This window comes from Neomonachus schauinslandi, chromosome 13, assembly GCF_002201575.2.
Source record: "Neomonachus schauinslandi chromosome 13, ASM220157v2, whole genome shotgun sequence".
Classification (NCBI taxonomy): Eukaryota; Metazoa; Chordata; class Mammalia; order Carnivora; family Phocidae; genus Neomonachus; species Neomonachus schauinslandi.
Window position 1 is genome coordinate 90,767,424 of NC_058415.1, and position 19,815 is coordinate 90,787,238.

Here is a 19,815-nt window from a genome sequence, read left to right on the forward strand (position 1 = left end):
AAAGAGACCAGAAGTGAGTACAAAAGAACTCAACACACAGAACGAAGACTGAGAATGTGCTGCAGCTGGTAGCTGTCTACGCCTGTACGTCTCCAAACCCACACACGCACACGGAGGACAGGCCCGAGCCCCGCGGGGCAGGGCCGGGGAAGGGCGAGCGCGCGGCCGGGATTGAGCACCAGCACAAGTGGTGGGATGCCAGCACCTGGAGGCCACAGTCCGCCATCCGAGCAGGGCTGGGGCTCTCCTTCGAACCACTCTGAAAGGCCTGCACGTCTGCTGCTTTTTTTAATGCATTTCTTTGCAGTTTTGTTTTTCTTTTTTTTAAAAAAAAAAAATGACCAATGATGTTAATAAATAAAGTGTTCATATATACACGAAACTGGGAAAAGAGCTCCAGAGTGTGCGGCAGCGGCAGCTCACAAGTTGGGGACACACATTGGGCTGGACTTCGTAGAAAATTGCTGAACCTTACAAAAAAGTCTCCTTTTGTTTTTTGTTTTTGTTTTTTTAATCTTTTCTTTTTTTTTTTCTTTTTTTTCTTTTTTTTAAGTTGAGGTAAAAGTTTCAGTGTATGGAAAGCTGCGCGCGGTACGCGCGGCCCCCGTGTTCCCTCCTGGGAGCTCCCGGCGCCCCTCCCTCCGCGCCCACCCAGCTCTCCCCACCCTCCCCTGCAGAAGCCCAGACTGGAGCCCGTGGCCGCACCGCAACCCCCCGCGGCCCCCCCGCAGCAAGAGGCGAGCCGGCCGGCCTCGGGGCTGAGCTCGGAGTCGAGGGACAGAGACAAGGCCTGTTGGCAAAGCTGACAGCCTTCAGTACAGTACCATCTCAGAGAAACTTCCTTTCCAACAATTCCTTCTGGAGCTACAGACCAGGTCGGGCCTAAGAGACTTCAGATCACATCTGACACTGTTTTTCTACGGTCATCAGGTCAGCGCTGGAAGTTGCCATCTCCAAGCAACTGGACTCAGTTACGAAGAAAAGACTTTATGTGGGCTCGCACCTCCTCATAAAGCCTCACGGACACACGAGAAAGAGCTCTGACCTATTAAAGCAAAAACTGGAAGATACCATAACACTGGGTTAACAAGGAAACCTGCACAGCGTGGAAGGAAAGCAGTATATTAACCATCGGAGGGAACACTGCAGTCTGGGCGTGGGCGACATCGCTGGCCGGGTTCTGCTCCGCGTCCAGGGCTCATTCCGAGTCGCTGCTGTCGGAGCTGGACCCACTGGAGCTGCTGCTCCCAGAGCCGGAGGAGCTGCTGCTGCTGAGTCGGGACGGGCCGCCCGAGGGCGCGGAGCCCGCTTTCTCTGAGGGAGACGCAGCAGGTGAGAGGCGCCCCCCACGCCCCCCACGCCCCTGCACTCGCCCGTGCCGCGGCCCACCCGTTTCTTCACCCAGCAGCCCTGTCAGTATTAACAAATACGTGCCGGAATGAACACCTACATTAACGAGGTGCCGGGACACTAAGAAATGCGTTCGGCCTCTGTCTGGGTTCCAGGCACAGAGCTCTGAAAACCCTTGGCATCCCCGCCGAGTGATGAGAATGTCTTTTGGTCATTTACAAGGAGCCCCCTGTGGATCACACCTAAGCGTATGCTCATGAGTGACTCGGGGGACGGCCGGTCACCAGGAAAACCGCGGGATCGGGGCTGGGAGCTCCAGGGAAGGGAGGCTGCTGCAGATGGAGTGCTAGAACACTCTCGATGCTGAGAGCTTCCAGGGTTGGGGGCATGTGGGGGTGCAGGGAGGGTGGCATGCCCAGAGAGGGGAGGGACGCCGCATGCCCCTGCCATGCCTCTCCCTGCGCATCTCTTCCATTTGGCTGCTCCTGAGCTGTACCCTTTACAATAAACTATACATCTAGAAAAAGCTCTTTCTAACAAACTGTTATGTCTGAGCAGAGGGTCACAGGAGCCCCAGTGTACAGCCTGCCAGGCAGGGGTAAGGCAGACCCAGGACTCGCACCTGGCATCAGAGAGAAGGGCGGTCTTGTGGAGGGCAGCCCCCCACCTGTGGGCTCTGAGCTAACCCTAAGTAAATAGTGTCCGAAGGGAACTGAATTGCCAGACCCCACCTGGAGCTGGGATTGCAGACCTGGTGTGGGCAGAAGCCCACACACCTGGTGTCAGAAGTGTGAGTAAAAATAGCTCAGAGGGCCACAAAACTATCGAAATATGCCAGTCTAGAAAACACGAATGCAGTCCCCCAGGAGGAACTAATGGGGTGTGGGGGCAGGTCAGCAGTTCACAAATAGCCATCAGTCACGTGGCACCTACTCTGTCCTTCCCAGGGGAGACCTGAGGGGACCCGCCCCACCTTCAGAGGGAGTGGGCAAGGCCAACGGCGGCACCCAGCTGCCACATGATCGTGGATTCTGACCACTCACCACCTGGGGCCCCCCATCCCCGGGGCTGGGAGAAAGAGATCTGCCCTTTCTTATAGGCTCCAGAGGAAAGAGATAAGCAGTCAAATCACCTGCTCACCTAAAATAAGACCCCGCTGTCCACAAAGCACAGGACCCAGAGGCAGGGAGTTGGAACCTGTCTCCTGCCTGGGGACAGCCAGAAAGCTTGCGCCAGGGGCCAGGACCCCAGTTCCTCTCAAGCCATGGGGTCCACCCCCAAAGACCACAGCTAGGCCCTTCCAGAGAGTCCTCTCCGGGAGGTTCTGGCATGGGGCACTCTCACACTTGCATGTGCTTGACCTCCCTGCAGGAGCAGGGCTCGGGTCCCCAGGTTACAGACAAGGGACTTGGGGTTTGAGGAGGTCAACAGTGTCATCTAAGGACACACGGCTCCAGAGCTGGTCGAGCCACAGACTGAAGCCTGGGTCTGCTGGCCACTCCCCCCCCGCCGACCCTCCCCTCTGGCCAGAGGACCGCAGCAGGGGGAGCAGCGTGGCCCACAGACAGGTACCTTTCTTGGCGGGCTTCTTGTTGTTGTTCAGCTGCCCGCTGACGTCCTGCAGCCGCTTCTCTAACTCCTTCTTCTTTTCCTGAGCTAACTCCTCCTTCGACTTGGCCGCCTGCTTCTTCCCGCTCGTGGCTGTAAAGGAGCACAGAGCTGAGCCGGCCGGCAGCCACCGCAGGCGCCACCCGCCCTCCTGGATGCTCACGTGTGCTGGGCCCCCGCAGGGCTGCCACCCGAGCTCCCGGACGGGCGACACGAACCCTTGCCACCGGCAGAGCCTTTTCTGTGACCCTCACACCTTCCCCACTCCACACAGTGCACAGATGGGGCATGGGCGGCTCGGCGACACGGTCACCCCTGCGCAGAGGGCGGAGTCGAGACCTGACGCGGACCCTCCGACTCGCCGTTCTCCAGCACGGATCCGGCTCAGCCTCAGCAGGGAGGCCTCCACCGCCTGTGCCACCACCTCAGAGTCCCAGAAGAACTTACCAAGGGCCAGCTGTGCCGGACGGCGGGGGTCACGTGACTCCATCCAGGAGGAAGCAAGTGACCCCTCAGAGTGAGGGAGAAAGCCCACTGAGGGCCACACGCAGGTCTAGGTGCACCCCGGGTGTTCCCTGGGGCCACTGCCCAGCGATCCTGCAGCTGCAGGGCTGCCTCGGGCCTGCCCTGCCCCTCACTGCCCAGGACCTGCTGCCCCAGGCAGTGCCTCGTCCCCATCCAGTAAAGTTGCTGACTTCCAGGACGAGCCCGGGCCAGTGCCCATGTCTGTCCTGGGAGGTCTCTGGACCCTCAACTCCAGGCAAAAGGGAACTGGCCTACCCTGGCTAGGGAACCACTGAGAGGTCACCTGCAACCGTGGTCCCAAAGGGAGGCTCAGCGTCACTGGCACCTGAATGAACGGGGGCTGGGGGCCGACCCAGGGCCCCTGCCTGTCCTGGTGTCGGCCAAGGCATGCAAGCGCTGCCCACCCGCCCAAGCACAGGGAAGAAGGGCCCGGCTGGGCACATGGTGGGAACGGGCAGGGAGAGTGGCCCACCCCACTGCCTGGCTTCCCCCACACCCCAGGCCTACAGGAGAGGGGAGGAGGGGAGGCAGGGGTGAGGGCAGGGACGGCGAGCATGGTGCTCTGCCCCACAACTTACACAATGGCTTCCTTTGCTTCTTCTGTAAACAAGACTTGACGTATCTCTCTAGCTCCCGCAAAGTGGTGGGTTTCAGAGTCTCAAAGTCAATCTCTATCTCATCAGGATTGGAGTCCCTGAGCGAGGGCTCCCGGGACTGGATGATGTGTACCACCCGGCCCAGCTTCTCCCCAGGCAGCCGGTTGATGTCCAGGCTGAGCTGGCGCTTCTCGTCGTAGCTCATGGGCAGGCCCTCTTCCTCCTCCTCCGAGTCGTAGGAGGCTGATGCCTGCTTGCCACCCTTCTTCGGCTGCCTGAGGCACAAGGCAAAGAACACCATGGCACAGAGCCCCTGCCGCTGTCCCCCCAGCCCCTGTGGAGCCCCCTGCCCATGGCCCCCCCGCCCCCCCGGAGCCCCCACCCCCCGCAGAGCCCCCAGCCCATGGCCCCCCAGCCCCTGTGGAACCCCTGCCCATTGTCCTCCCGACACCTGTGGAGCCCCCAGTCCATGTCCCTCCAGCCCCTGTGCAGCCCCCAGTCCATGTCCCCTCAGCCCCACGGAGCCCCTGCCCCTTGCCTGTTCTGTCTGGCCTTTTTCCTCTCTAGAACCAGGCTCTTTAACAAGAGGCAAGCCCTAAGTGGTGCCCTGGGCAGAGAGGCCAGGTGGACTGAGGGCTGCATATGTGTCTGCAGGGACACAGAAGACCCTGTTTCACAGGTCAGAGCACAATCTGCTCCCAACTTGGGGGTTTCCCGGCCTGAGCCAGGAAAGACTGTAGTGGTCAGCTCCCCTCAACACCACACAGGCATCTCAGATTCAGCGGGTCAAAAACTGACCTCCATATTCAAACAATCCAAAAGGAGGCAGAAAAGGGGGACAGAGAAATAAAAACCACAGGGAAGACAGAAAATAATGGAATGGCAGACCGAAATGCAATTTTATCAATCATTACGTTAAATATAAGTAGTCTAAACACACCAACTAAAAGACATAGATTGGATAAGAAACAAAACTGACTTACATGTGGTCCACCAATCCCACGTTAAATACAATGAGAGAAGTAGGTTAAAAGTAAAGAAATGGGGGGACTACACCATGCAAACGTTAACCGAAAGAAAGCTGCAGTGGCTCTGTTAGCTTCAGACAGTGGAGACTTCAGAAACAGGAATAGTGTCAGGAAGAAGAGGAACATGGCATAGTGAGAAAAGGATCAACTGACCAAGAAGACTTCATAGCCCTCAATGTGTGTGCATCTAAAAACCAAGCTTTAGAATGTATAAAGCAAAACTGATAGAACCAAAGGGAGGTTCGTAGAAACATCCACAATTATAGCAGGGTATCTAACGATTCTCTCTCCCAGTGATTAATAAAGCAATCAGCAAGAAGAGAAAAGACCCCAAGAACACCATCAACCAAATTAACCTAACTGACACGTTTCTGGGGTGGGGGGGGTGTTTGTTGTTGTTGTTTTTCCCTGACATTCAGGTAACAACCCAACAGCAGGAGAACACATATTCAAGTCCACATGGAACGTTCCCCAGTTCCCAGCCATAAAATAAATCTTAACAAAAGTATCGAGATCACACAAAGTATGTTCTCTGACCCTAATGGAATCAAGCCAGAAACCAATAACTGAACCATGTCCAGAAAAAGATCTCCAAATACTTGGAAATTAAACAACGTACTTCCAAATAACAACATACTTCTAAATAACCCATGGTCAAAGAGGAAGTCTGAAGGGAAATTAGAAAGTATTTTGAACTAAATGAAATCATACATATCAAATTTGTGGAGTACAGCTGAAGTAGTGTTCAGACAGAAATAAATAGTATTAAATATTTATGTTAGAAAAGGTCTCAAATCAATAATCTAAGTTTCTACTTTAAGAGAGCAAATTAAGTCCAAAACAAGCAAAAGGAAGTAATAAAAATAAGACCATAAACAAAAGGAAGTAAAAGCAGATAAAACCCAATGACATCAAATGCTGGTTGCTTCAACAACCAATAAAACTCATCAATCTCTCTTCAGATTCACCATGAAAAAAAGACAAAAGACACATCACTACAGGCCCTACAGATGTTAAAAGGACCATAAGGGCACACTGCAAACAAACCAATGCCCATAAATTCCACACTTCAAGTGAAATGGAGCAGTGTCTCGAAAGCACAAATCCCCAAAACTCACTCAAGATGAAACTGATAATCTGACTAGTCCTGTATCTACAAAAATAACTGAATTCATCGTTAAAAGCCTCACAATGAAAACCCCAGGCCCAGATGCTTTCACTGGAGAATTCTACTTAGTATTTAAGAATTAACGCCAACTCTGTAAATCCACCCAGAAAATAGAGGAGAGAACACCTCCCAATTCATTTTTGAGGCCAGTGTTATACGGACACCAAATCCATACAGACGTTACAAGAAAACCTGACTCCTGCCTCCCCTCTGAAAAGGGAGGGAAGACAAAACACGAGCATTCCCACCACTACCCCTCGCTAATGCTGCTCACTACCTACCCAGCTGCCAAGGCCCAAACCCCGTTTCCCATGCCCCTGTCCTCCTGCTTCCAGGCACCAAGGCCTGTCCCTCTGCCTCCCACCTCCATGGCCACCCTGGCCTCTCTTGCCTGCATGACCACAAAACCTCCCCAGGCTGTCCTTTCTCCCAGTCCTGCGTCCCAATGATCCATTCTCCACACTGTCCAGGATCTGACCACTTCCAGCTCAAACACCTCATGACTTCCCTTCATTTGCTCAGAGGATAAAACGAGAGGCCTCAGCAAAGTTGGCCAATCTCAGCAGCCTCTCCCGACTCCTCTTCCCAAACCAGTCTCCATTCCTCAGTGGAACCAACCTTGTCCTAATTCCCACTAATTCCTAGAACACGTCTGCTGGCCTCCATGCCCTTGTCTCCACTGTTCTGACTCTCGGAACCCTCTCCCGACTGCTGCTGAGCTTGCTCCTGCACAGCAGTCACTCCTCCTCTGGGAAGCCTTCCTTCTACCTTGCAGGAGAGGCCCACTGGCCCTGAGCACCTTCCCCCCATCCTCATCTCCCTGTGGCCCTGTCCGTGGCAAGCATTCCTCAGGGCAGTGCACAGTAGGAGTGAAGACAGAAGGCAGGTGGACCAGGAAGGAGAAAACCGTACCAAGGCACAATGCCCCTAGGACTCCTTGGCTCAAATCAGGAAAACGGCCCCAAAGACTTGAGATGCTGAAGTCTGTGCCAGACAGTGCGACCATTCCAGTGCCTGAGATCGAGAGGCTAACCCCACAGACAGCCGAGTGACACCCTCCAGAGCTCAGTCTTCCCAGCAGAGGCCTCATTTTGTCCCCCTACTCTCGGGGACAAGGACCACCCTGCCCCCATCCCGTTTCCCATGTACCAGCCCCGTCTCCGTCTCACCAGGATTTGCAGCCAAGGTGTGAAGGCCCAAATCCGGTACCCTTCCTGCCATACAAGCACCTAGGACACCTAGCAACACTGGGCTTGCAGGGGCCTGAAGGGCGCCACAGCCCACCTGCTGGCCGTGGCCGTGCTACTGGCCTTCTTGGTGGGAGCCTTCTTCGGTTGGGCCTGCTTGGCGGGTGGGGCCACCTTGGCCTTCTTCTCGTCCTCGGACTTTGTCTTGTGCCTCTCCTTGTCCTTGTCCTTGTCCTTCTTCTTCTTCTCCTTCTCCTTCTTCTCCTTCTTCCTCTTTGGCTTGTTCACCGGGGCCTGCGACAGGGCGGCCAGCTGCTCGTGCACAGCCTTCAGCTGGAAAATAGCAGGCGGCTGAGCAGGGCTCCCCGGGGGCTGGCCCAAGGGGGCCTCGGGGTGCCCTTGGAGCTACCTCAAACACGCGGGGAGGTGAGCCAGGAGCAGACGGCATCAAAGGCCCCCTCTGCCCTCACGACCCCTATGCGCGCTGGAGAGCTTCGGGGCCTCGCCGGCCCCACCTGAGGCACCGCTCACAGGCCCGGAGGCTGACCGATGGGCCCGGTGGCGCCCTCAGGCCAGGACAGGGGGCACAGCAACAACTTCCTCATCACTTAGAGACAACTCTGAACAGAGGTTTGTATGTCTGTACAAAGGAGATTTTCAACAGCTACCTTTAGAAGCCATTTGCATGCCATATGGCAGATAGACAGGATTAAAACGATCCAGGGCCAGCAGCTGAGTTTACCCCGAGTCGATACATACCTGGTAGTGTGCTAGGCGTTTTACATACTTTTCATTTCAGCGACCCCCGCGAGGGCCGTGAGCTGCACCTCACAGGGGAGGAAACGGTGTCACAGATCCTGGGGCCACCAGATGGCTACACCGAGGGCCACCTTCCCTGTGGCGTCATCTCTAACGAGGCTCAGCCCAAAGTCAAACACCAGCCCCCTGCCGCTGACGGCGGGGCCATCTCTACTCTGCTCTCTCCTCCCGGTCGGGAGGCTGGAGCCGGCGCCCGCGAGACCCTTCCACGGCGGGCGAGGCACCACACGGCAGCCTGGCATGACCCTGACCTCTAGTGCTGCCGAGGGGCCCTCGGAGCGGATGCCCCCCCCCCCAGGTCCCTGCCCAGGGCAGCCCGGCCCCATGGCACACCTGTTCCTGCAGCTCGGCCAGCCGGGTGGCCCGCTCCTCCTCGGAGTCCGAGCTGCCCGAGTCCGAGGAGCTCTCCTCACTGCTGCGGCTGCTCTCGGCGCCCTTGCTCAGCACGGGGGCCGCGGGGGCAGGCAGAGCCGGTGCCTCCACTGGCTCATCCGGCATCTTGGCAAACCGCATCTCAAACACGTCCTGCGGGAAAGCAGGGGCCGCCTGAGGTCCTGGACGCCCATGGGGCAAGCCCCTTGGGGTGGGGAACCTACACCTGAGCGTCTGTGAGCTGCTCTCGGAGCTGCACCCGCGGTGGCTTCGAAGGCCAGGCCCACAGGGGGACTGGGCCAGCCCTAGCTTGCTCTCCCGCCCTCCCTCCCTCCCTGTCCAGGCACTGAGTGCAGGTCTGGGGGCAGGGGGCAGGGGCCATGGGGCCAACAGCCACGGATACAGCCTTCTAGGAACTGGTGCGCAAACTCCCTTTATTAAGCATGCAAGCCTTCCGTAGATCTGCGTATCCTTATGGCCTCTGGGTCTGAGGCCCTATGAGGCCGCCGCCCACTGCAAAGCAGCTGGAGTGCCTGCCTTTGTCTGAACTATGACCTCTATGGGGCCCGCAGCTGCCGGGTCTGGGGGCCACTTGACATTCTCGCCCATTCCTCACCCTAGAGCTTTTTACCACAGCATTACCTCTCATTCTGAGTTAGGCCCAAAAATTGGCTCCAAAGGCAAAAGTCTAGTTCCGTCAACGCTGGCTTTGGAAAGCCCCTTGCCAGCTTGCACAGAGCAGGACCCAGGCCCTCAGGGGCACCTCCCAACCAAGGTCCCCTCTCCTGGCGGCCCAGGTTCATTTCACATGGGGGTGCACAGCCACGTGGGAGCTCCCTCTCTGCTAAGCTCCTACACACAAATCCACACCAGCTCACACTCGTGAAATGCCACCCCACTGGTCCCAGACTCTCCTCCCAGAGGCACAGATGCGCACAGCGGTCCGGCCCACTCTCGGCACATGGCTGGAGGAGCACCGACAGCAGGCTGCCTCCATGAGGGGCTCCGACCCCAGAGCTGGACTGGCATGACTGCTCAGTGCACCGGGAATCGCGACTCGCAGCCTCTGTGGCCAGACTGCCGAGAACCAGCTTTAGCAGGAACAGAACCGGAGCCACTGGCCTCCACACCCGATGTGCACCAGCCCCGCCTGGCTTTCTCATTAAGCTGTACCAGGAGTGGGTGCCTGGGTGGCTCAGTCGGTTAAGCGACTGCCTTCGGCTCAGGTCATGATCCTGGAGTCCCGGGATCGAGTCCCGCATCGGGCTCCCTGCTCGGCGGGGAGTCTGCTTCTCCCTCTGACCCTCCCCCCCTCATGCTCTCTCTCTCTCTCATTCTCTCTCTCTCAAATAAATAAAATCTTTAAAAAAAAAAAAAAAAAAGCTGTACCAGGAGTTTACCAGGTTCGGGAGCATCACAGAGTAAACACGGAGTAGAACCGTGCAGAGCCTTTTTGCTCCCAGACACAGTGGGGCGTGGTCTGAGCACAGACCCACAGATCCTGCTGGCTTCTGGGCATCCTGGGACCAGCGGGACTGCTGCACCGTACTCCCAAGGGGAGCCGGTCCACGGAGGGCACAGCCTGCATTAGCAGAACCCGGGAAAGGCCCACTCCACACAGGAGGACCCAGCAGCACGAAAGACAGCTTCTCTCTCCTCCTCCTCTGGGTCCTGGGTGGCCAAGGGTGACACCACGAGCTGTTTTATGGGGTTTTCAAAGGGTTCTGAGTAAAAGACTAGGAACAGCTCACACAACAAACAGCCTGCATTCTGGGGATAAAAAAAAACTGCCGGAAGAGAGTAGAGATCCACAATTTTTACTCTTTCCTCCAAAAAAAAGTCTTCCAATCACATAACATTTAAAATTTTGGTGCTGTTGGGCCACCTGGGTGGCTCAGTCGATTGAGTGTCGGACTCTTGATTTTGGCTCAGGTCATGATCCCAGGGTGGTGAGATCGAGCCCCACGTTGTGCTCCGTGCTCAGCGAGGAGTCTGCTGGAGATTCTCTCTCTCCCTCTCCCTTCCCCTCCCCCACTTGTGCTCACACTCTCTCTAAAATTTAAAAAAAACCTTTAATATTTTGGTGCTGTCATTTATAAAAGCACCAGTGTCTGTCGTAAGGAGAGCGCACTGACCCACACAGAACTAGGCGGGCAGCACCCAGACTTCTGACAGAAGGTCACACGCAAGCGTCAGGCGCCCGGGCTCACTGGCAGGTCCGTGACAAAGGCTCCCTCGCACGGAGACTGCAGCTGCGGGAGGAGGGACCCCTGCCCTCTCGTCCTCCCCCTCCCCACGGGAACGTGTGCCTGCAGCTCCCGGGGGACAGAGGCTGGACTGTCCGCCACCGTGTGCCCGGGAAGCAGGCCTGGGGCCTGGCCAGCGCCGGGCACCGCTCAGGAGAAAGGTGCTGTGCGGGTGAGGCTCTCCCACGGCCTTCGCAGCTGTACATTCTCTGGGAGGCCGGTCTTTCCTGGGCGCCTGCCCCAGGTTGCTGGTCCCCCCTGTGCCCCGAAGGCCCCTCTGCCTGAGAGCGCCTCCGGTTACCTGGAGCTTCCTGGCCATGGCCACCACCTCGTGGTCTGGGGGGTTGTATTTGTAGCAGTTGGAGAACATTAACCGGATGTCGGCGGCAAAGCCCTGCGCGTCTGGGTACTCACGGCTGTCCATCTTCTTCTGCAACACACAAGCGGCGGGGGTGAGGGGCGCTGCCCGGCACCCCAGGGCCCAGCCAGGCCCCGCATGCAGCACCTCACACCACCACACGACCACCATCCACGGCCAGCCCCAGACCTCGTCCCCGGGAGCCCCGAGGGACAGCGTGGGCGCGGGACTCGAGGGCTCGGAAGAGAGGCTCCGGGACCCCCAGGGAGGCGGCCTGAACCCTGGCTCCCGCGGCCGCCACGTAACCTCTCCTTGCTCTATAGCTTCCAGCTCTACACGCCCCGTAGCTTTACACACAGAGAAGTCCCTGACGGAAGGAGCTCCAGGGCGAACGGGGAGCTTCCGGTAAACTTGCTGCCAACTTGGGGCGGGGGCGCGGGGGTCTCCTCAGTTTGCGGATCGAGACACTGACTTCGTCACTGGGAGAATCCAGGCATTGTTGGCCAGCCTGCCGCTCACAACCCAGCAGGATAAGGTGGGGTTGGTGGGGGTAAGACAACACGCCCGCTCACGGGGAGGACAGAAGCACGACCATCGACAGACACCGCGAGGTGGCACTTAGAACAAGCTGCCAGTCAGGGCACATGGAGGGGAACTGCTTGGTGAGGCAGCAAGCTCCCTGTGTCTGCACGGGTTCAAGCAGAAGCTGTCAGTCAGGGACCGCCTGTCGGTGGGGGGCGCCCGCTCCCCTGGGGACCATGCACCCCTGGAGGACAGTGCGGGTCTCGCTCGCACCTACACAGACCTGGACGCTGGCGGGTTGAGTGCAGCCCGACTCCAGGGCCCGCAGCCTCTCCAGTGCCTTGGGTACGCACCCCCGCCAGTTGCAGAGCTTCTGACAGCTCCCAGGCTGCATGGCTCCAGCCCTCAGCACAGCCTCCCTACTCTGGGGAGGCCCAGCTAGGGAGGACAAACGGGCACCCGAGACCTTCTCAACCTCTGCCAGATTTTCAGACTCTGGTCCTAACTTGACCACTGGCGGCTCTCCCAGGGGGCGGGGGGCGGGGGCTGGGAACACACAGGCTACACGTTAAGTGCATGTGGGGTGCCCACGGACAGTCGGGCAGCTGTGTGTCGTTCCTCACTGTTTCGCAGACGACGGGTGTTTCTGAAGGGGAAGGCCAGAGCAAACCGCCCGCGTGCATGCGGCCCCCGCTCGGTAGCCCAGAGGACACGGCCTCAGCCTGCAGGTGCACCAGCACACCAGGGCCGGGCAGCCTCCCCACTCAGCTGCTCCCTGGCGGTGTGGCACGTACAAGTCACTGGTCTCACTGGCCTCCCGAGAGTTCTGGGGATTCCGAAGGGCACAGCAAGAGTCACCCTCATCTGGGTGACATGAGCTCTGTCGGCTTGCGAGGCCCCAAGAGTCAAAGACATGGATTCCGGGACTGGCTCCACCAGCAGCTCACTCGGGGCGGGCCCTCCAGCCTCAGCTTCCCCGTCTCGAAACATCAGGGTGCGTGCAAAGGCCTAGCCCCTTTACCCCCCACCACCCCAAATCCCAGCCAGGACACTGTGCGGAGGCCGAATGGGCGCACAGCCACCCACTGCTGGCCCAGAGCCAGGACCCCACAGACCCTGAGCAGGGAGAGCTCAGCCTCGGACTTGGCCTGGGAGCCCCGTTCCACCCACTGCCCCATGGTCAAGACCGGCTAGGAGAGAGCAGGCCTCGGGCGAGAGCAAATCCAGACCACGGTTAGGAATCCTCCCCGGCAAGAGGGGCAGCGGTGCACTCTGCCCTCCTCCCACCTCTGCTTTGCTGGAATCTTTCCATTTGTTCTCTACTCGCGCCAACTCACAGGGATAAAACACCATCCAAAGAAAAGGACATTACTAGGCTCCCAGCAGGGGCAGGACGGAAGGTATCCAAGGAAGAGGCTCGGTCCCCCACGTGGTTCACCCAGCACTACCACCCCACACAGCAAGGTCTGTCCTGCCCGAAACCCCCAAGCACCCCAGGGGGGAGGCTCCAGTACGGAGATTCTGCCCAAGGCTGGCATCACTGGGAAACCAGGCAGAATGCCAGTTCACAGGGGAGGTGGGCTACAGTCCCCAGTGGCCAGGGGCATTCCTGAAGGGGCCAGAGACCAACACTATGCTGGCTCAGAGCGCTACCTGAGGGAGGGCATGTGTGCTGGGGCCCCAGCCGATCAGGGGGTCAGGAACCCCACCTGTGTGTGCTCAGGGAAGACGCCTTGGGAGTTCATTGCAGCCCTGGGTCTGCTGCCCTTGGGGTCACTGCCGCCTGGGCACTTTCTCGCTCATGGCCCAGCACAAGCCTGCTCTCTGCTTGGACACAATGGGCCGGACCCAGAACAAAACCCACTGAGGCCCAGGGAGGAGCCCCTGGCCCGGGAGGCCCGGGGAGCCCGGGCTCTGGGTCTCGAGTCTACCTCCCCTGCTCCAGGGCCCCTCTCTGGCCAGGGTGGGGTGGGTCACCCGAAAGGGCGTCCCTGCGGACGTTACAAAACCCGCACACCGAGACAGGAGACAGATTCCAGCAGAACGAAGGACCGCGAGGCCCCAGGTTCAGTGACGACAGGCAGAACGCACCTTCGTCCCAGACGCGGCCGGACCCATGCCAGCAGCGGGCCATGCGCCCACGCCATGCTGAGCGGCCCCCCAGCCAGCACATCAGCAGCACACAGCCTGGACAACAGCAGAGGGGCGGCCCGCACGCGCCCCGAGCCCCCGCCACACGGTACCTTGACGGTGCTGAGGTCCATCGGGTGCTTGATGATGTCGTGGTAGTCGTGCAGCTCCAGGGCCTCGGCGTCCACCGGCTTGTAGAAGGGCCAGGCGTAGGCCGCGTGCTTCTTGGACAGCATCTCCTTGAGGATGCTGTCACAGTGCCGCAGGTGCTCCGACAGCTTGCCCTTCTTGCCCGCGTGCTGCGGCACCTCGCCGTCCTCCAGGTCCTTCTTGGGCGGCTTAATGGGGCGGCCCCCGCTCTCCCGCCGTGCCACCACCTTGGCCTGCTTGGGGTCTGACAGTGGCGGGGGCGACTCGCTCCGGCTGGCAGTGATGGCGGACGTCGTGGGCGTCGTGGTGTCTGCTTTCCGCTTCACACCCTTTTTCTGCGACAGCGAGACAACCGGTGAGCCCCAGGACCGAGCACGGGGCGCGAGAACGTGAACGCTTGCAGCTGTGCTTCCAGAGCGCTCTCCGCCAGGCGCTGAGCAAAGCGACGGCATGCACAGCCACGCCCATCCCCCCGGCTGCCCTCCCGCGCCACGCAGGACACCGAGGCTCAGAGGGGCCACGTCTCAGGCCCAAGGTCACACAGCTGGTAGTGGGAAGGCTGGACTCAGAACCCACCCCCCAAGCCGCCCCACGAGGGTCCCCTCCGCCTGCCACCAGGGCTCCAAGGTGACGCCCGAGCCCTGTGAGGTGTGGCATGCAAGTCACCTGCGTCGAACCTCGGGCCCGTGTGGGGGGCTCCAGAGACAACACGACCGAGGTGGACCTGGCGCTGGGATCATCCCCAAGCAGGACCCAGACTAAGGGACAGCAGAGACGAACAAAAATCCCTGCTTAATAAGGCCAGTGGGAAAGGCCCAGATGAGGGCCTCCAAGCTGGAGCTCCAAGACAGCCGTCGTGGAGCGGGCCGAGGCCAGGAGCAGGAAGAGCATGCGGGGCTGGGGCAGGGCAGCAGCGGTGGGTTTGGGAGCAAGGGCTCCCGGGGGCTGACTGGGCAGGTCTGGACTGGAACCCTGAAGGCAGTGGGAGCCAGAGAGAGCTGCTGTCCACAAAGGGAGGGAATGTTAAAATGGTCCGCAGAGCCCCTTTGGGTGTGCACAGGGCAGACACTCACACGGGCTGTGCCCCGAGGGTGAGAACGTGGGGAATACCCGTGGGTCCTGGGCCGTGCGGGTCTCTTCCGGCACCGCGCCCGGGCGCCCACGGGCATCACGGTGCACTGTGCAGCCCGGGCTCAGCACATCCCCGAGACCAGCTCAGCCAGCTCCCCACCTCGCAGACCTCTCAGACTGGCAGAGGGGCCCCTCGGAGCCGCACCGCCCAGGCTGACGGCCTCACAGCAACCTGCTCTCTGGGCCGCCACCAGGTCTCTGCCCCAGCCAAGCCGCCGCCCCCAGGCTGTCAGGGCACGAGCTGGCTATCCACAAACACGTGTGGGCACCCACAGGACACCAAGCGTGTGCCACAGAGGCCCGGGGGGAGCTCACCCGGCCATGGCAAACAGGACATGCTCCAAAACCAGCCGGGCACGGTGTAAGGCAGCCTGGCCCGGTGCTGCCCAGAAGTGCAGGCAGTGAAGGCCACGGGGGAGGGAAAGCAATGGCGGGGGCGTGTTACCTTGGGGGGGGCCACTTAACCCCCCCGAGCGCCTGCTTCCTCATCTGTAAGATGGGGGAAATACTGTCTGGCCCACAGGGCCGCTGCGAGGGGCAAACGGAAGACAACACACATCAGCACCCGGCACAGGGCCTGCCCCGGATCTCACAAGGAGCACGGGCTCTGAGCCCAGACCCGGCCAGGACGGTCCCTGCCGTGAAAGTGCCCAGCCACACACTGGGGAGACGGACGTGCTGGAGCTCACGCGAGCAGGGGCGCACAGTGCAGGCCGCGGGCACTGGCTCCTCACCGTGCACCAGGCTGCTGCCCTAAATCCACATGTGAGCAGGGGCGCTCCGGGACCCCTCCACCCTCCTCTCGCACGGTGACCCATGCCCTGCGAAGGCCAGGGCTTCCGGGCCAGAGAAACTGGGGTTCAGAGCAGGGCACCCTCACCAGCTGTGTGACCTGCAGCTTCCTGAGCCTTGGTCTCCCCGTCTGCGTTAGGGGCAACAGGCCAACCTCATGGGCACAGAGAGAACCACTCCAGTGTCACGTGTACCAAACACCCGATGAGAAGTCGGTGCCCAGGGACAGGTGCCCGCCCCACACCTGCCCAAATCCAGGAACCCGGCCTGGTGATGGGACAGCCAGCTGACCTTGTCCCCAGGGTCACTCACCTTGACTACAGGTGGTGTGGGAGGGACCACAGGGATGATGGGCGTCGAGGGAGGAGGTGGGGCAGCAGCCGGGGCAACGGGGACCGACGTGATGTTTGCAGTGATGGTTGGCACTGGGGTGGCAGCAATGACAGGCGTCTGGGAGACAGTGGGGGGGACGCTCTGGAAGGGGGTTGCTGGGGAGACAGAGGACACAGCCGCCACCTGCTGTGTACCTTGAAGACAAGGAAAGAATGTTGAACACACCAGGCTCTACCTGCCAGCTGGCTTCCGGAAGCTTCCTGAACCATCCCGTCCAGCCAGAGCACATCAGTGCTGGGGAGCCCCTCCTCCTAAGACCCCTGGCCCTGCACCGTGGCTGCCTCCACAGAACCAGCCTCCACAGGCGCTCATCCAACAAAGGAAAGGCCCTCCCTCTGGCCAGAGACCAGAGTCTGAATGAGGAAGCCTGCACAAGGTGCAGCCTGGAAGTAAGAGCGAAGCCTGGGCCCGAGAAACTGGGGGTTAACTCAGACTCCACCAATAACCAGCTGAGTGACCTGGGCAGAGCTACTTAACCACCCACGGTCCTATCTGCAAAGCGGGGTGGCTGGCACTGGTGGGGACCCACCGCAGCCTCCTCGAGGGCTGGGGAGCTGGGCCAGTCTCTCCATCGGGGTGCACCTCTATTCCCCGTTCCTGGACCAGGTAAGACCCCCAGGGCTCCTAGTGCTAATCCTCATCCCCACCACCCTCCCTCACGGGTGACACAGCCCCTCTCCTGTCCCAGAGCATACAATACCAGCTAGAGAGGCAACGTCCTAGGGGGACAAAAGGACCTCCCATCTAGACTTCTGGAAGAGGTGGCCTCTGCACGCAGGCACAGCAAGACCAGTCTCCCCACCAGAGTAGGCTCGAAGGCAGATGGTAACAATGCCACCAAGAGCCAGCCGTGTCGCCCCAACTTCACAGACAGGGACACTGAGCTCAGAGGGGCCGAGACCCGCTCAAGAAATGCTGTTGTCACGCCCCGGGGGGGGGGGGGGGTATGTGTCAGGACAGAAGGACGGCACCGTCCACCCCGTTACCTGCACTCTGGGTTCCTGCAGCCGGTTTCCGGCCTTTGCCCTTTGGAGCAGGGGGTAATAATTCAACTTCCTCCTGGGGCATCTGGGCCACTTTCTGCAGAAAAATTTTCTCTAAGGCTTGGGCCATTAGCACTATGTCATCTGTGGGCTGAAGACACAGGGAGAGCCAAGGTCACTTGTTGGGCAAGGGGCCACGTGCTTGCAAACACATCACCGGTTGCGGCTCAAGAAAACATTTATTCAAAAATCCATTCAGAGATTTGGTAGGGCAGGCGATGGGGGAGGCGAAAGGACCTTATTTTACTGTGGGGACTCTTGAAAGAATTCAGAAAACCAAGAGCAAGAACCACCCTCTGGCCTATCCCGTGCAGAAAACAGAACCTTCCACTCAGTTCAACTCAATTCATCTTTGCTATATCCTGTCGCGATCGGAAAACAACAAAAACCCCACCAAGTCAGGACCACGTGGACCTTCCCTAATCTACTCTTCTCGCTAAAACCATCTTCTTGCTAAAAACCATCGTGAACACATGCTCCCTGGTCATGCAGTGGCCTGGCCACGTGGGGCGGCTGCAGGTGGATGTCACGGTGCGCTCGGCTGCCCTCCGGTCGCCATGCGTGTGCACGCTGCAGCTCTGCCCCGTGAGCCCGCGCTGACCCCAGCACTGTCCCGACAGCTGGAGTTTCGAGGTCCGAGGGCACAAACAGTTAAAGCGTTTGATACATAAGGCCCCCCCACAAAAGCTGCTCCGGGCTTCACTCCCCCCCCGGGGGGGCGTGGACAGCACATGGGACCCCAGAGTGGGGACTGCAGCCTGGGGGTGACACGCCCCCCGTCTGAGAGCCACCACAGAGCCCAGGCCCGGCCAGAGGGTCCCCTCGGCACTCGGGGAGCCATGCCGCAGGTGCTTTCTTACCTTGTTATAAATGTAACAATTTGTAAACATGGTGTTGAAGTCCTGCATACATTCGCTCGCGCTCCAGTAATAATTATTTTCTAGTCTCTTCTTAATAGTCCCCATATCCATTGGGTTTTTTATGATTTTATGATAATCCTGGGAAAGAGATTTTCAGAGGCATCATCAGCAGATTCTGAGGCGTTGTGTTCGCCGTCCCCGAGGAGGGCGATTGCACACGGAGCATCTTCTCAGGTGAGCTGGGCACCGGGGTCAGGCCAAAGGCAGTGTCTGGTCAGCTGAGGGCAGGTGCAGAGTCTAGGGCAAGCACCCGGCCCACTTCCAACCCCTGCCACACCTCTCGCCCGACAGGCTCCACATAGACAGGCGGTTCTTAGAGATGCACGGAACTGGGCAGCTGGGGCAGGCCCCAGAGCTGATCGGCACTGTGGTGAGGGGGCCGAGCCCCCTCTCAGACTCCAAACCCAGGGCCCGCCGGTGACCAGTACTGAGCTGTGCCGAGAACCCAGGCCACCAACTAGTGGCCCAGGGCTTCCCCAGGCAACACTGGGGGTTTCTCTATTTGGGTCCAAATAAGAAACCCATGAGAAGACTGGGCCAGCACTGAAGGGGCAGATGGGCAGCTTCGCCTGGAAAGAGGGCCACAACCTGCCCTGAGCATCTGACCGCAACAGGGGTCAGAGGCAAGGTTCTACAGGAGGGTACACAGGAACAGCAGGGAGGCACAGGTTCTCCCCTGCTCCCTACATTTGGGGACCACCGCCCTCCACACTCCCACACCCAAGGAGCCCCTCCGCTCCTCGGTCACCACAGGCCCTGTGCTGTGCCTGGCTTACCGGCACCACAGCTGCCTGGGCCCAGGGGCAGTCCTTCCAGGAGGGGGGCAACAGGGGGGCAGGGATGCCAGTGGGTAGGGGAGGGGCAGGGATGCCGGCGGTGGGGGACACTCACAGGCAGGTTTAGCTTGATTGCGTCCACGGGCTGGTAGAAGGGCCAAGCAAACTGGTGTTTCCAGAGCGTCTTCACCACCACATTCTGCATGTACTGCAGCTGGTTGGTCTTGCGGCCGGGCTTAGCGGGGTTGGAGACCTCCGGCGGGGGTGGGTTCACCGGGCCCGGGGCTGCCGGGATCCCCGCAGGGGCGACTGTCGTCGTGGTGGACATCCTCCGCAGCTCACTCACTGGCCGTCACAGCAGCCGCTCGAGGCCCTCGCTTCCACTGTGCTCCTTTCGGAGGCCTGACATCCCATTTCTGGGCCCAACCGGGCAGCACCTACAGGGGAGGAGGGACGGCAGAGACAGGCCAGTCACCCAGGCCCCACCACCTCTCCCAGCCTCGTGGGCTCCCGAGCACACCCGAGTGGTCACAGTGAGGCCAGCTCACGTCACTCACGCCACTCGCCCTGCTCAGCCCAGCCCTCACCTGTCACGGACCCACTCTCTAACTACTGCTCTCAAGCTGGGGCAGGGACGTGACGTGAACACGGGCCGCCTGGGCAAGGGCGGGTAACGCAAGGGTGGGAAGGTGGCGGTCCAG

The 19,815-nt window shown here is 59.7% G+C and overlaps 1 protein-coding gene across 1 annotated transcript; it reads right to left on the bottom strand.

Annotated features, from left to right (window-relative positions):
• Window positions 1-677: 677 nt before the first annotated feature.
• On the bottom strand, window positions 678-19,551 carry BRD3 (bromodomain containing 3). The gene is made up of 11 exons (XM_021691255.1): window positions 19,230-19,551; window positions 18,279-18,416; window positions 17,362-17,509; window positions 16,295-16,509; window positions 14,023-14,394; window positions 11,201-11,329; window positions 8,615-8,806; window positions 7,560-7,795; window positions 4,062-4,354; window positions 2,923-3,051; window positions 678-1,314 (listed from the first exon to the last, which is right to left on the bottom strand). The coding sequence occupies exons 1-11, from the start codon at window positions 19,440-19,442 to the stop codon at window positions 1,199-1,201; spliced, it is 2,181 nt and encodes a 726-aa protein (XP_021546930.1). The 5' UTR covers window positions 19,443-19,551; the 3' UTR covers window positions 678-1,198.
• Between the last annotated feature and the right edge of the window lie 264 nt (window positions 19,552-19,815).